Source organism: Centroberyx affinis, unplaced genomic scaffold (genome assembly GCF_046629955.1).
Source record: "Centroberyx affinis isolate AG114_WGS23_722 - 3 ecotype Tasmania unplaced genomic scaffold, CSIRO-AGI_Caff_v1 ptg000774l_1, whole genome shotgun sequence".
NCBI lineage: Eukaryota > Metazoa > Chordata > Actinopteri > Beryciformes > Berycidae > Centroberyx > Centroberyx affinis.
Genome location: NW_027279382.1, coordinates 374,881 through 389,724, shown reverse-complemented (window position 1 = coordinate 389,724; position 14,844 = coordinate 374,881). Strand labels below are relative to the sequence as shown.

The window sequence follows — 14,844 nt, the reverse complement described above, 5'->3', positions numbered from 1 at the left end:
ACTACCACTACTACACACAAGTGAAAAGGCCAATAAGATAAATGTACATGATGCGTTGTGTGCAAGCCTTACAGTTCAAAGAGTTCATATAGCCTAGAGCGTGAGATTTTTTACCTGCTTATACACATGCTGGTTTTTGCATGCGCGCAACTTACGAGTCCTTGCATTGTGTGTGTGTGTGTGTGTGTGTGTGTGTGTGTGTGTGTGCAAAGTGTGACCACGTGAAGCATAGAACATCTGACAGGTCCCAAGGTCTCACTCTTGTTATAAAGAGGGAGTGAGAGAGAAGAGCTATACCACTCCGACCGACCGCCTAACTCACAACATGAACACTCTGCAGGCTGCGTTTCTCCTGGCTTTAGGCCTCTCCGTTGGTGAGTAGCAGCTTTTACAAATACTGCCGGTCATGATTACATACATGACGATCGCGAACAGGTGTGTATTCTCATATGTATAATATTCTAATGACCACGCACAGAAAGATAAAGGACACATGTAAGAGTAAAAGAGATTTACGCAAACAGATCCCTCACACACACACAAACATGTTAAAAAACAAAGACAAACCTGTTGTCATCAGACTTGCTCCTCTCACTGCCGGAGCTGACTGGACTGCTCTCACACATGGGGCCCACATGGCTTATACTGCACCAAGGGACAAACAACAAAAAAACATAGACCGCCAGATATATGGGTTACTTAATACAAACGTTCAGTGAAGGACAAGACGTTCCCTTGCTCTGAAACGTGATTAATGTCGACTCCAAGAGGTCGTGTACAAATATAGAGCAAGGCAATGTTACTTTATATCTCAGTGGAAACAAAATGGCTCTCTTCCACACCTTAGATAAGTCATGGATTTTTGATATTTCAGAGCTCAAGTGAAGGTCTTTGCTAGAAACACTGTCCGATGACTCCTGGAAAAACTCCTTTTCATCGTCACTCTCTGCACACAGAAAAATAAAAGGTGCAAACTGGAGAGTGATTCCATAGAGGAACCATTTCTGGCCAAAGTTCTTTAAAGAACCATTTCTGCACTCCTTTGCTTAGACTCCTGCATTGTGTTTTTGTTGATCTCTCCTTGTATAGCCTCATTTCCAATTGCACAATATATACTATGGAGGGGTTTGGTTATTTTCCACATTTATGCCATTTATGCCATCGAATAACTAAGAATTAAGAAGCTTTTAATACCCAAAGAATGTATATGGTTCTTTGGGATATTAAAAGGTTCTTGGAAGATTCTTTGTGGAACCAGAAATGTTTTTTCTATGGCATCACTCACTGCATGTATTCTCATACGTATAATATTGTAATGACCACATATATTCTCATATGTATAATATTGTAATGACCATGTCTGCTCTAGGTGTTCCAGCCCAGGGGATGGACTACAAGGCACTAAACCAGTTCAGAGGTATGATCCTGTGTTTGATGCCTAATAGCTGGCCCATCTTCGACTACGCTGACTACGGCTGCTACTGTGGAAAAGGAGGCTCTGGGACTCCTGTGGACGATCTGGACAGGTCAGGGGAAATACACACAACACAGCTGCTTCAGTCCTTCTGCCCCTATAAACATCTTTCCATGTTTAAACCTGCTCATTCTGTTTGACGACGCTGCATCACATTCGACTCTGCACCGCCTAATGAGATAATGTGCTGCAGGTGTCAGAGGAAAGATTTATTTTGTGTTGAATTTGTCTTGTCAAGTGAAGTCAAGCCCTTCATCACAGAGCATGAATCAAAGGACTTTACAGGGAACAAGCCCACCGCGATCTGATTAATCAATAATCAATCACACAGAGGTGGAAAGTAACTAAGTACATTTACTCAAGTACTGTTCTTAAGTACAATTTTGAGGTACTGGCACTTTACTTGAGTATTTCCATTTTGTAAGACTTTATACTTTTACTCCACTACATTTCTGAGGGAAATATTGTACTTTTTCCTCTTTTACATGTAAAACATACGATAAGCTCATCAGATATGATGCATTATTAGAGTTTAAACTCCCCAACAGTATATGGAGAGGTTTGACCTAGAACATTAAAATATGTCTTACAGGTTAGTGCATCAATAATTTAACACTCTGAAAGAATGAGGAATGATTTTGAGGAAGAATGATTTTACTGCTAATACTTCTATACTTTTACTGAAGTAAACCTTTGAATGCAGAACTTTTACTTTTAATGAAGTATTTTTCCATCATGTTATTGCTGCTTTTACTTAAGTAAAGGATTTGAGTACTTCTGCCACCAATGCAATCACAGAACAAAATGATTTAATACAGTATGCAATAAAATAAAACTCAAGGAAACAAAACAAAGAACAAGACACAAAACAGCATGTTGAAAAGATAAAACAAGCTTACCTATCCTACCTAGCCAAGCGTAGACCCTCAGTGAAGAAAATATTGATTTTGTTGTTTTCCTTTTTTCTTGTTGACCTTTAGGTGCTGCCAAGTGCATGACCAGTGTTACTCAGACGCCATGCAGCACTCTGAGTGCTGGCCCATCTTTGACAACCCTTACACCGAGCTCTACCACTACAGCTGTGACCAGGCCAACAAGAAGATCACCTGCAAGAGTGAGTAGACCAAAGAGTGCTCGCCTCTCACTGGGCCTTATAAACTTAAACACAGTTCTTGTTTTTTTTCCCAACCCCTCTCCTTGCTCACCGCTATACATTTTATTTGTCAGTTCTTACGCTACCAGTCAAAAGTTTTGACACACCTGATTGAATGTTTTTCATTCTCTTAAAGCCTTTTTGATCTAAAGGCTTCTGCTTAAATGTCTGAAATTTGTTTTTAGACAAATATTAATAGTGAAGTTGTTCCTATGTATGAATTTATTTCCAAAGCCTTTTGCCTTTCCATCAAGGCAAAGGGCGGCTACTTTAAAGAAAAAATAAAGAAAAATGTGGTGTGTCCAAACTTTTGACTAAAATGAAACATAAATACTGTTGTCAGAATATTTGTTTTTTATTTATAAAGGTGGCTGTTGTTGGCCTTTTGGTAATCACTGACTGGCGGTGATATTTTATTCACCTTTTGATTTACAATAACTTCCCTGTGCTCTCTCTCCCTCAGGCAAAAATGACCTTTGTGAGATGTTCATCTGTGAGTGTGACAGAAAGGCCTCCGAGTGTTTTGCCAGATCCCACTGGAACCCCGAGCACGAGCACCTGCCCAGCGACCGCTGCCATTAATACACAACTCAGTGAACAACTGCTGCAAATTAAGAGTTTTGCTTCAAAATAACACATCCATCTTTTTTTCCTTTTTTCTTTTTTCAAAGGTAACACCTCTTCTTGTAAAAAGATTGTTGATATGAAAGTAAAACTCATTTAAAAAAACGTTTAAGTTTTTTGTGATTTCCTTGAAGGTCCTTGCCTTGACTTACAAATATTCATGCACACCACTCAGATTGATATTCAGATTCAGAAAAAAGCTTTATTGGCAGGAATCAAGTAGTATTGAGTGTTGCCAAAGCATGTTACAATAGTATAGGATAAAATCATGTATAATATGTCACTCTCAATGGCATATACCATCATTTTTGGATTTACCTTTTAAGCATAAAAGTGTAAGTGATTTCATCTGCTACATCTGTCTTTGTCTTGGGTTTGTATTTGCGTGGTTACCATGGCAATAAACTCAACAAGTGTCTTTCAATGAGTCCCATACTGCTTACTGATACCCAGGTAAGAGAACTGAGATTTAATATCTTAACCCAAGTTACCAACAGAGGGCATGATGGTCTACTTTTTCGCTTCTTTTACTGGGTGTTGCTGTGATGTGTTTTCTCTGCCCCGTCTCTGCCCTTGAGCACCCCAAAGAAAATGCAAGATGAAGTGGGCAGAGAATATAAGCTCTACCATTTCATGCTCTTCGAATGACTATGTCAGGTTTGCTGTTATAGTTTTGCTTAAGAGAAGAACTACTCTCATTATGTAGGGATGTCTCATGACAAGATAGGGCAAGAAGAAGAAGTAACAAAGTAGAGCTGGCTTGACACAAAAGAATCAGAGCACATAAAAATAAGAATTAAAAAAAAAAACAGTCTTTGCTGAACTGTGGAAATAATGTGACCTACTCTGCCTGACTAAGCCTGTGCATCACAGGTGCTAATGCACACAGACAAAAGGCCTGCTTTCCAGCTTCTCCTCCGTCTCTGCGCTACTGTGAAGGGAAGCGATGAGAGGCAACAAAGAAGCTTTGTTCCCACGGCAACAGAATCTCTCCGCTGTTGTGTTCTGCCTTTGCTGTAAGCAGAAATACCTTTGAGAGGGCATTCAGCCAAACTCAGCTGGGGAACATAACCCGCAATAACATCTCAGGCTCCCAGGAGGAAGGCTGATTCGAGCTCAAAGGACTCTTTGACCCGGGTTGTTTCTAAGTTAGGAAGTTTAAATTCTGGACAAGTCTCGGCTTCTCCGGGATACAGAATGCCTGTAAACAGTGTAGATAAACACGTTAAAAAGTATTTGTACGTATGTCTCCCAAAGTTTGATGTAACAAAAGTCAGTAGGTTAACTGCATATTTCTCTTTGGAAGCAACTATTATGACAGGAGACAAGTGTAGCACTCTAACCTATAACCTATAAATTGTTAAGGTGAGGTACCACAGGTGAAAATTATAATTTTGGCTTGAGTGGTCAATTTTGAGATATGATAATATTTAGTAAGTAAGTAAGTAAGTAACTATATTTATATAGCACCTTTCGAGAGCAGAGACGTCACAAAGTGCTCCACAGGGGAAATAAAGCATAAATATACATGACATAAAACACAATAAAAACAGACCAAAAAACCCCACAAAAAAACAAAAGTAAATAGAAAATTACACAAAGGCAAGTCTAGACAAATGGGTCTTGAGCTGCTTTTTAAAGGTGTCCACAGATCTTAATTCCAGAGGGAGAGAGTTCCAAAGTTTAGGAGCCACAACCTCAAAAGCACAGTCTCCTTTATTTTTTTAGCCTAGATCGAGGAACAACCAGCAAACCCTGATCAGAGGACCTTAGAGACCTGCTGGTGACATAGGGCTGCAGTAGATCTCTAATGTAGGCATTTAGTTCCTTGTAATAGAGAGGTAACACACACCAAAACTATGTTGATAGATGCTGATCACTAGAGGTCAACAGGAGAAAACAAAAAAACGTGTGTCGCACACTCCAGCTCCATAGAAAATACTCTCTGTTGGATAACGGCCTTCTTCGTGAAGAAAGCCGAAAGGACGCAAGGCCGACACATGATGGTCTACTTTTTTAATTCTGATAGGATGAAAACAATTTTTTTCCTGTAGCCTCGTCTTAACATCTGATGCCCTATTTTCCTTTGTTTATTTAGCTGTAACAGAAAATATCTTTAATGTAATCACAACATCTTTTTCAACAAGTTATTGTGAACACTGAGGATTGTTCCAGCTTTTATGACTTTCTCCAATATTTATTTACATTTCAAGACAAGCCTAGACTGCTCTGTGATGCCATTAAATAACAGATCGGATCACACTGTCAGTTATGTATTCTTTGCCAATGGTGCAAAGAATAACATAACTGACATTGTGAAACTTGTGTTGATTGTGTGTGTGTCAGAATAAATTTGCATATTTTGTTTTACCAGCCTTATACTACTTTTTTTTTTTTACTATTTCTATGAAATGGAGGTCAGTCTTACAAGCACTGTCAATAGGCCATCTCCAGAAGATCAAGAGTGATCTTGAAGAAGGCCGCAAGGCCGAAATGTTATCCAATAAAGAGTATTTTCTATGGAGCTGGAGTTTGCAATATTTTTTTTCTTAAAATATACAAAACAATCATCAAAAACCACTGTAAACAACTAGGTTTTATATTTCTGTATTTGCTGAATCAAGTACACCAAGCACAGCATTAGCTAAATAAAACCTTTAATGTCTATTTTCTCAAAATGACATATTCCCTGTATGGAAAAAACTTTGTTTTTGGTGCTCCACGGTCCCGGTGGAGCACCACCACGCGATGCTTGTCAAGCAGCTGAACTCCATACACCACATCAGACACTCTTGGCAGTACCTGCCAGAACTGATGTTACCTGGTTATGACATCACTTCCTGTTAACATATCGCGGTGTGAAAAAGGCTCATTGGGGTCATTTAGGTCCCATTATGTAAGCTGTAGATTCCAGACACAATGCATGTCATGGTTAACTCATCAATCTTTATTTTCTGTAGATACTGGGCATCACCACATTACACATATTTTTCCACGTTATAAACCGTTACCGATTGGTATAATAAAGGCTGATTCTTTCAATTTATAGTGTACATGTGCTACAGTGCATATTGAGACTTTGTTGATGCAGATTAGAAACAATCTGACAGATTTTAGGCAAATTGATCAGTAACCCTTCCTTTTACAGTCACCCTAAGTGTTTACTTGGTAGAGATGAAGACTATGGCACAGGTAAATACATGGTGAAATAGAAAGATATGAAGAAATTACAGTGGCAGCTAAGTAGGTGTTGAATTACCATGCTGAATAAAAATTTCATTCAGCAATTCAAGGTCCAATGTTGTAGTTACTGAATGTTTATATTAGCAATGGCCCAAGTTATGTAATTAATTGTGTATTATCTAGGAATCAAGGCAGTACTTTCAAAAACAATAGCCGAACTGTCTGTATTCAGAATGGCCATTCATATTAAAATCTATGTTCACTGCAGTTAACATAGACATTGTTAATCATCCTATTTCCTCTCTTCATTATATAGGCATTGAAAAGATGAGCAGTGACCTGAACAGGTGAGGGGCAGCGTCGCTCCTCTCGGCCTCAATGTAGAATTTGACCTCAGGCCTTCCTTGTGATTCTTGTGTTTTAATTTTCCCTTTTTTGTATTTCTTCATATTTATGGGTTCGTTCTATGTGTTTTTTCAGTAGGATGGTGACTTACGTACCTTATGCCGTCAGTCCTAGGTAATTGTATCATATCTCATGGCATTCCAATCTGGTCAACAATTTATCCTGTGAAGTGACTTTGCCTTATTTTTTAAGAATACAATTTCTGTTATCCAGCATTAAGAACACGAGCGGGGACCTGGTACTGGACCATCCACCCAACCCCCCCTCTGCTACACTGAATAACTTTACTCCAATAGCTGGAGCTACACTTCATAAAGAAGTGACGGCAATTAAATCATCTACTTGTTTTCTTGACCCCATTCGACTCTTCAAGGATAGTTTTGATAGTCTTTCTTCCCACACTCTTCACATTTAGACTCCTCCTTATTATCTGGTGTTTATCCAAATGCTTTTAAATCTGCAATAGTTAAACCTTTACTAAAGAAGCCAAAACTGGCAGTATCCTTAATAATTACCGCCCCATCTCTGACATCCTTTCTAGGCAAAGTGCTTGAGAAAATTGTCTATAATTAAGTAAATGAAGACCTCAAGGAAAACAAAATCATGGAACGATTCCAGTCTGGTTTCAGGCTGTTCGCCCCGCCCAGCTGCTGCACAGAGCGCTGTTCGCTTGTTTATTCAATGTTTATTAATATTGAACGTGTCACGTGTCCAATCCGACACTGCATGTCCTTGGGTCCCCAGCAATACACCCGCCAAGTGTGAAGTAGTTCGGATGAATGGTTCTCGAGATATGCGAAGGACACACATACAGGCAGAAATTCCTTGCTTTATAGTGTGATACACTGATTGGCAGCCATTCTGCAGAAATGTAGACTAGAAAGCCAAACTAATGCAGAACTGCAAGAATGTACTGAGTATTTAAGAAAAAGTACCATAAAGCTAAAGGAAATGTATATGAGAGCTTGTGCAAAGTCATTATTGATAATTCCCACAGCATAGATAGAGAAATTGTTCAACTCTGGCTGCTCCAATCCTAAACTTGTGAAAACGGCTTACTTTGGCTGGTGAGCACTAGAGGTCTTTTTAGGTAAATCAGCTGATTTGACCTACCTGGCTACAGCTGTAATAACTAGTTACAACTGTAATTACAGTTACTTGATGCAAATGGAATGCAATGGAAAATGGCCTTGAGCAGCCTCAAAGAAGTAAGCAAGTAAGAACAACTTTATTTTAGTTATACAGCACCTTTCAAATACAAGGGTTACAAAGTGCTTCACATCAAGACCGACAGCAATTTAAGCATAATAGTGTATTCACAATGTAAAAGAGCGACAACATTAAGAGGTTGTGGAAAACCATTTGGCGAGTCAGGAGGGGAAAGCTCCAGACTAAGTGAATAAGTGGATAAATGGATGGATGGATGGATGGAACTGTAATTGCTTGGTATAATTTTGTATTCTTACCGTGTATTTACCTGGAAAATACCTTGTGCTTAGGATGACTGTAAAAGGAAGGGTCACCAATTGATCAAAATACATATTGACTGTTATTATTACCACATTTATCACCATAACTGAACTAGTATCCTATAATTCACTTATAGACATTAAAACAAAAGAAACATTTAAAACTCTTAAACATAAAAGATAAAATCAAATTGGAGAGTCTAATTTACATATCTTCTTGTGATGGTGTTTCTTTTCTTCTGTGGTTCTGTGCAGCTGATTGGGTAGATGTAACACCCGACACCCATCCAAAATAAAGGAGTGCTTTATGGGACGGGGCACGTGGAACCCCCCCGTACATGTGAGCGGTGCACACATGCCCCGTTTCAGACTGAATTCACCCAACTGCTACAGCTCACAAAAGCTGCGGCCCTGGAAGGACATTTAGCCCGAGAGAAAGGGGAGCAAGTGACAAAGAAGAAACAAGTCCGACTGACTGGTGAGTAATAAGGAGTGGAACAAGAGAAGCACAGTGTGACTTTCTCACCGTGGCTCCGGCACTATCTGATGATGACTCCACCCTTTGCATGTAAACACAGGCTCACAGTATCCGCACAGGTTCCTGACGTTCCCTTGGTAACTGGCTATTTTCCATACCGAACGCCCTCATCAGTCACGTTTCCCGGAGTATTATTCAGCTTCACACAACAGTAAAACAGGTAGGGGAGTGCCTACAACAGGCCGCTCTGTGTATCGCTCTGCCCAGAAAACCCTCTACTGACTTGTTCTGTCTGGTATGCGTGACGTATGAGATGGAGAGAAAATCTGGAGGAATCTGAGCCTTGAGGCTTTGTTGAACCCCAGAATAAAAAAAAAAACCACGCATTTACCTTGCATTCAAAGGAGTACAATTTTGCATACCTGACCTATGTACAATGAGCTACCTTTTTCTTGCTTGTTTGAGTTTCTGAGCATAGTTCATTCATTCCAGTTCAAGTTTTATGTGTCATATCTAAAGGTACAAGTACTTAATACATAGTACATTAATTAATTAATTAATTCATGCATTCATTTTCTTTACCTGCTTTTTCCTATTCATGGTAAAGGGAGGGGGGGGGAGAGTTTAGAGTTTAGTAGCTGCAAATAGTTCTTAAAATTGAATTGGAAAAGGAGGTTGCGCTTCGAAAATGGGATTCTCAGTGGAGTGCTAAACCCAAAATCCAGAGCATGTTCCAAAAACTATGAAAAGGTAGCACATCTCAAATTTCCAAGTCAAGGAGGACAAAATACTAACATTTCACTTATTTATTTGGCTCACATCACAATAGAAAAACGCTTACGTGTTTCGGCACAGAGGAAGAAGAAGGCTGAGGAAGAAGAAGGCTGTGCCGAAACGCGTATTAGTATTTTGTCCTCCTTGACTTGGAAATTTGAGATGTGCTACCTTTTCATAGTTTTTAGTTCTTAAAATTATCTCTTATTTTTTTCTTATATAAAAAAAAAAAGTTCTTAAAATTATCTCTACAAGTATGATATTTTGATGTATTTTTGCTTGGACAAATACAGGTTTCATCAGGCAACACATGATTTCATACTTTTCACTTTTCCACTAGGGCCCTTCAATCCCAATCAGGGCTTCCTATCATGTGCTACAATGTGTATATGTGAACTGTAAAGCTGCATAATGTAATGGCCATGTTTTGGATAATTAGGATTTCACTTCTGCTGAAGGACCTTCATGTTTCATGAAATGAAAAGGGAAAGCTTTTTTAAATTAAATTACATTTCTTTATTCAAAACATTCTTTGTCAGAAATCAAATTAGTTTAGTCTATGTTGGAAACAATAAAAAAAAAAAAAAAACTTGCACGAAGTGGCCTGGATTAACATAGATATTCACATTCTAGTTGGGTAGTTGAGCACTGGAGGATGAGCTGTTACTGAACATTAAGGACCAGACAACAGTGGAGATTGAAGATTTCAATTCAGAAAGTGCTGACAGCCCTAAAGGCAAATACTCTTTCTCTCAAATAGTTGTACAGTAAGACAGCAACATGTCACATGGTCATTGTACATAGCCACATAACACTGTAGACAAGTTCAGGGCTAAAAAGTAAGGTTAAAAATTAATGATACTATGGCTACTATTTCACTGGTCTGAGTTTTCCGCTCAGGCCCCAGCTCTGCTTGATGAACTTCTCTGAGGAAAGATCAGCAGAGTTCCTCACATTGAGAGACGCACATGAAGGCCAAGAGGGCGGCCGAGGGAGTGTGTGTGTGTTGCTACGACGGGCAGCTAAAGCCTGGTTAGAGTTTGACCCTTCTGGTTCGATGTACACCCTGTAGTTCTGTCCCCTGTTATTGTCCCAGCGTGGTGCTGCGGCCGCACCGGGCCTGAAGAACACACAAAACTCCACTCGCTCGTTTGGATTCAGGTTCTGGGGTAAAGGTACGTCAAAGCCAAACACATCCATGTCGGGACAGCCGTACCGCTGCTGCAGGTAGGCGCAGGGAATGTCATGATGGCTCCTCCAAGAGTCAAAGGTCAACCTTATGTGCACAGCCTTTTCACAGCCGATGTTGCAGACGCGCACCGTCCCGCTCAGGGAATGCTCCGTCACGCTGCAGCTTTCCAACTGTATCAGCATCTCTTGCAGCCGCGCAAAAAAGGCTTTAAAGTCCAGGGTTGGCTGAGGGAAACCCAGCCGCAACTTGTAGCGCTGCGCTTTGATCTGGGGCGACTGCTGGCCTTGCAGTTTGGCCGGGGAGGGCTTCACCAGCGTACCCGAAGGGGATGAGGGCTCGGGGATGAACAGACACACAGCAGTGAGAGCTAAACCTTTGGCATCCGCAAACACCACACGCTTCTTGTTCAGGCTGCCGCCGCCGCCGTCCCTGCGGAAACAGCTCCGAGGCTCCGAGGGCCCGGGGGAAGAGGAAGGCGACGAGGACGGAGATAAGGAGTGCTGCGGAGAGTGAAGGCTGGTCCTCGGTGGATAGTCCATAGGCTGACAGAGAGGTTTTGTGGGTTTCGGAGGAGACAGGGTCAGTAGTTGATAGAGCGGCTGGCCCTGGCTCAGGCACAGACGCACGGCCAGGTCGACTGGCATCACGGAGTGCTGGGGGTGACCGCCGAATGCATGGAGCACTCTGAGGAGGGAGAGATGATGATGAGTTAAAATGAGCTCTACTATTACAAGGACACAGGAATATTTTTTTGTTCACTACTGTCTAGGCACTGATTTTTACCCTTGAACTCCTTACTGTTGGCAGAAAACTGATGTAGCCTAGAAGTCCCACTTTTCAAAGCATGTTTGCTGAACTACAGCTGAACTTTGTCTCTATCCCCAAGAAGAATTTGGAAAAATCAGGTTTTGCTCTTTAGACGTTACAAGGAATGGCCCCAAGTTGTACTTGTACTTAGTTGATTGAGAGACTAGAAATTTGTGTAATAATATAGTAATTTGTTTCTCCTGTAATCAATAGATGAAAGAATTCCCTGCAGTGAAATAGATGCAGGATAGATACATGACTTTACAATGGCTACCACTGTATAATGTTGGCTATACAGATTATGTTTAAGCATATTATATCATTTAAATGCCTGATATGTAATATACATATTATGTTACCAACCAGCACAGTGTAGATGAAACCAAATCAATATGATAGCATGAAATGCAGTAAGAGTATATTGAAAGTACAGTAACTTACTTTGTGCAATTCATTTTCAGACTGTAGATGTTGTACTGCAAGTCCTTTGTCTTTGTCAGAAGACTATTCAGCAAGCCCAGAATAATCTGTAAGCAGAAAAAAGGGTTAATATAGTAACTTTTCTGTAAATAAAACAGTGTTCAATGTAGAAACAGTAACACTCAGGAAATAGGAGAAGGCTACAACACACTATTTCATACTTTCACTTCAGAAAAATCGCAACCGTTCACACATGATTGTACGCAGCTCTGGATAAAATGTAAATGTGGCTGTAATTGTAACATTGAAACAAGAATTATACTCACAGAATGTAAAACCCCATGTGATTAATCAGCAAATGAACGACTTCATTGAGCAGCTTTCATCCTGTTTCTCACAAAGAAAGAGATAGTCCTGGTCTCGATCTATCTCTGCTCTCACCTCAGCCTATATGTGGAATTTGGAAATGGGGCTGCACCCTCAGTGGCACAGCATTTGCATGTGGGCAGAGTTTAACCAATGAAGTGATATTCCTTAGTTTGAGTCCGGCCCCTTAAGCTGTTGCAAATAAACAGCAGAGCCCCATCCATTAACTACTTTTGATTCTGCTAGAATGATTTTAGTAGGTCAAAACCTGAAGTTATGCAACTTTAATGCGTCCTATTTGTATTGTTTTTTTTATGTAATTATTAATGAAGAGGGATTTGGGGAAAGGAGTTATGAAGGCAAACATATAATGGAGAACTTGCAGACCTTTTTTTTCAGTTAGAATAATCAAGCAACAAAACAAAGACAAAAAAATGAAAGTAGCACATTTTTTGCTTACTGCAGATCAGACTGACAACATGCACAGTTTCTGGTCGAAGTGCTGAGTGAAGAATAAACCGAAACATGCAGACGCACACACACACACACACATGCACACTCACACACACATGCACTCGCACCAACACACTGGGATATGCATTTTTGCCTCGTTTAGGCCACAGTTTCATCATTGGGAAAATAAAGGCATAATGTGCATGGATAGCTATTTCTGTTTATATTATGGACTATTTTTATACCCAGCGCCATAATGTCAAATTCAACTCTAATCCACAAATTATAATTTAGTGTTAGAAATGCTGTCTTCTAAATTCTATACTTGTCCAAATCAAGTAGGTACTTTTCATTTTTCTCCATTGTCAGTGCAGTGGTATATCATTCTGTCAGACATATGATTGTGGATTTGAGACTGGGAAGGGGATTTTCCTTGAGAGGAACCTATAGCCCTTGCTAGCATAACATAAAGCCCAAAATGGCCCAAAATTAAGCTTTGATTTTGTATGTTTCTCAAGGAGAGAGTCTACTTCTCAGTCTTTGGTGTTTGTGATATTTCAGTGATAAATACACCACTTGATTATGCTCCAAGTGGAACATGAAGATTTTGTTACACAAGTTCAATTAGAGTCAACTTTCAGAATATTACAAGATGAACTGAGGTATAAACAAGTAACAGATGCACAGTATGTAGCCATTCAGATGACCCTTGTAAAGTAACTATTCTAACTACTACTCATAACCACTTGGAAATTATATTTGCTGTACTTGACAAAAACAAACAAACAACAAAAAACATCAACACTATGCTTATGAGAACTTCTGCACTTGAATTTGAGTTATTTTTTGACCCAGGTTAGACCTACTTTTATTTGAGTGCGTTATGCAGTGAGTGTATGAACAGGAAAATTAGATGTTAATTTAAGTACTTCCATAATACAAGCAATTAGAAATTAGCAGTTCAGTAATTCAGAAAAAGAGCAATTCAGAAAATATATCCCTTTGGGCCCTCCAGATATTAGTTAGTATTGATATTCAAAGGTAAATGTTCGGTCAATAAACAAGCACCTGCTAAAGGTCATTAACAATATTAACAGTCCCATAGTGTTGCATAAAATCCTACTTTTAATTTGTGGAAGAACAAAACTATGTGGGAAACTTTTTTTTGTTTAGCATCTATTGATATATTCATCTGTATATTTTGAGCTCATTATCTTTCTTGCCCTTAGCAATTACATTTCAATTTGTTTCTGCATAATTGCTGCCGCATGTTGAGTGTCAGGAAAAGTGCAGAACATTCAATTGATAATTTATCATTCAGTTGTCACAAAATAAAACTGACATAAGAAGAAAAAGCCACTGCATCACCTTTCATATGAATTATATTAATTTCCTTTTTTGGAAATAAGACTACAAGAGGACATATGGTTGCAACACTTTATACTGAGTATTAATATTCTGTTCACAGCACTTAATACTACAGATGAAACATAATAAATGATGCAACAAATTAAACTAATAAATTATGCAATAAATGAAACTAATAAATGATGCAACAAATGAATCTAATAATTGATGCAACAGTTGCGGCAGTTAAAAATAATAAGTGATGTAATATAATTATAATTATAATTGTAATTATAACAGGGACACAAACAAAAACATGATTGTATCTCCTGATCAGTTGGCATTACATCATAAATGATTCATGATTCAATTGTTGCACATTGCACTATACCACACTGTAACATTAAAGTTATGCTCGTCTATGTATTCTGAACAAGCATTGTGATTGTTGGACATTGATGTGATGTGATTTGTTTCATTGATTGGATGTACATGGATGTGATGTTGTGTTTTAATTGGTGAGACCAAAGATGATTTTCCTGCTTTAGCTGGACAATACTTCTATTCTATTATATTCTATTCTATTCTATTCTATTCATATCTTGTGACATTAATTACACCTAGCCAGTGGTTCTTTCCTACAGTAGATCAATATGCAGTATGTGATATGCTGTTATATATAGCATATCACTGAACCAA

The 14,844-nt window shown here is 39.1% G+C and overlaps 2 protein-coding genes across 2 annotated transcripts; one reads left to right on the top strand and one right to left on the bottom strand.

Annotated features, from left to right (window-relative positions):
- Positions 1 to 325: 325 nt before the first annotated feature.
- LOC139644704 (phospholipase A2-like) lies at positions 326 to 3,209 on the top strand. The gene is made up of 4 exons (XM_071520164.1): positions 326 to 374; positions 1,379 to 1,526; positions 2,455 to 2,588; positions 3,091 to 3,209. The coding sequence occupies exons 1-4, from the start codon at positions 326 to 328 to the stop codon at positions 3,207 to 3,209; spliced, it is 450 nt and encodes a 149-aa protein (XP_071376265.1).
- Positions 3,210 to 9,949: 6,740 nt separating this feature from the next.
- LOC139644706 (protein phosphatase 1 regulatory subunit 3C-B-like) lies at positions 9,950 to 12,433 on the bottom strand. Its single transcript, XM_071520166.1, has 3 exons — positions 12,306 to 12,433; positions 12,001 to 12,086; positions 9,950 to 11,436 (listed from the first exon to the last, which is right to left on the bottom strand). Exons 2-3 carry the CDS (start codon positions 12,012 to 12,014, stop codon positions 10,431 to 10,433), a joined length of 1,020 nt encoding a protein of 339 aa, XP_071376267.1. The 5' UTR covers positions 12,015 to 12,086; positions 12,306 to 12,433; the 3' UTR covers positions 9,950 to 10,430.
- Positions 12,434 to 14,844: the final 2,411 nt, after the last annotated feature.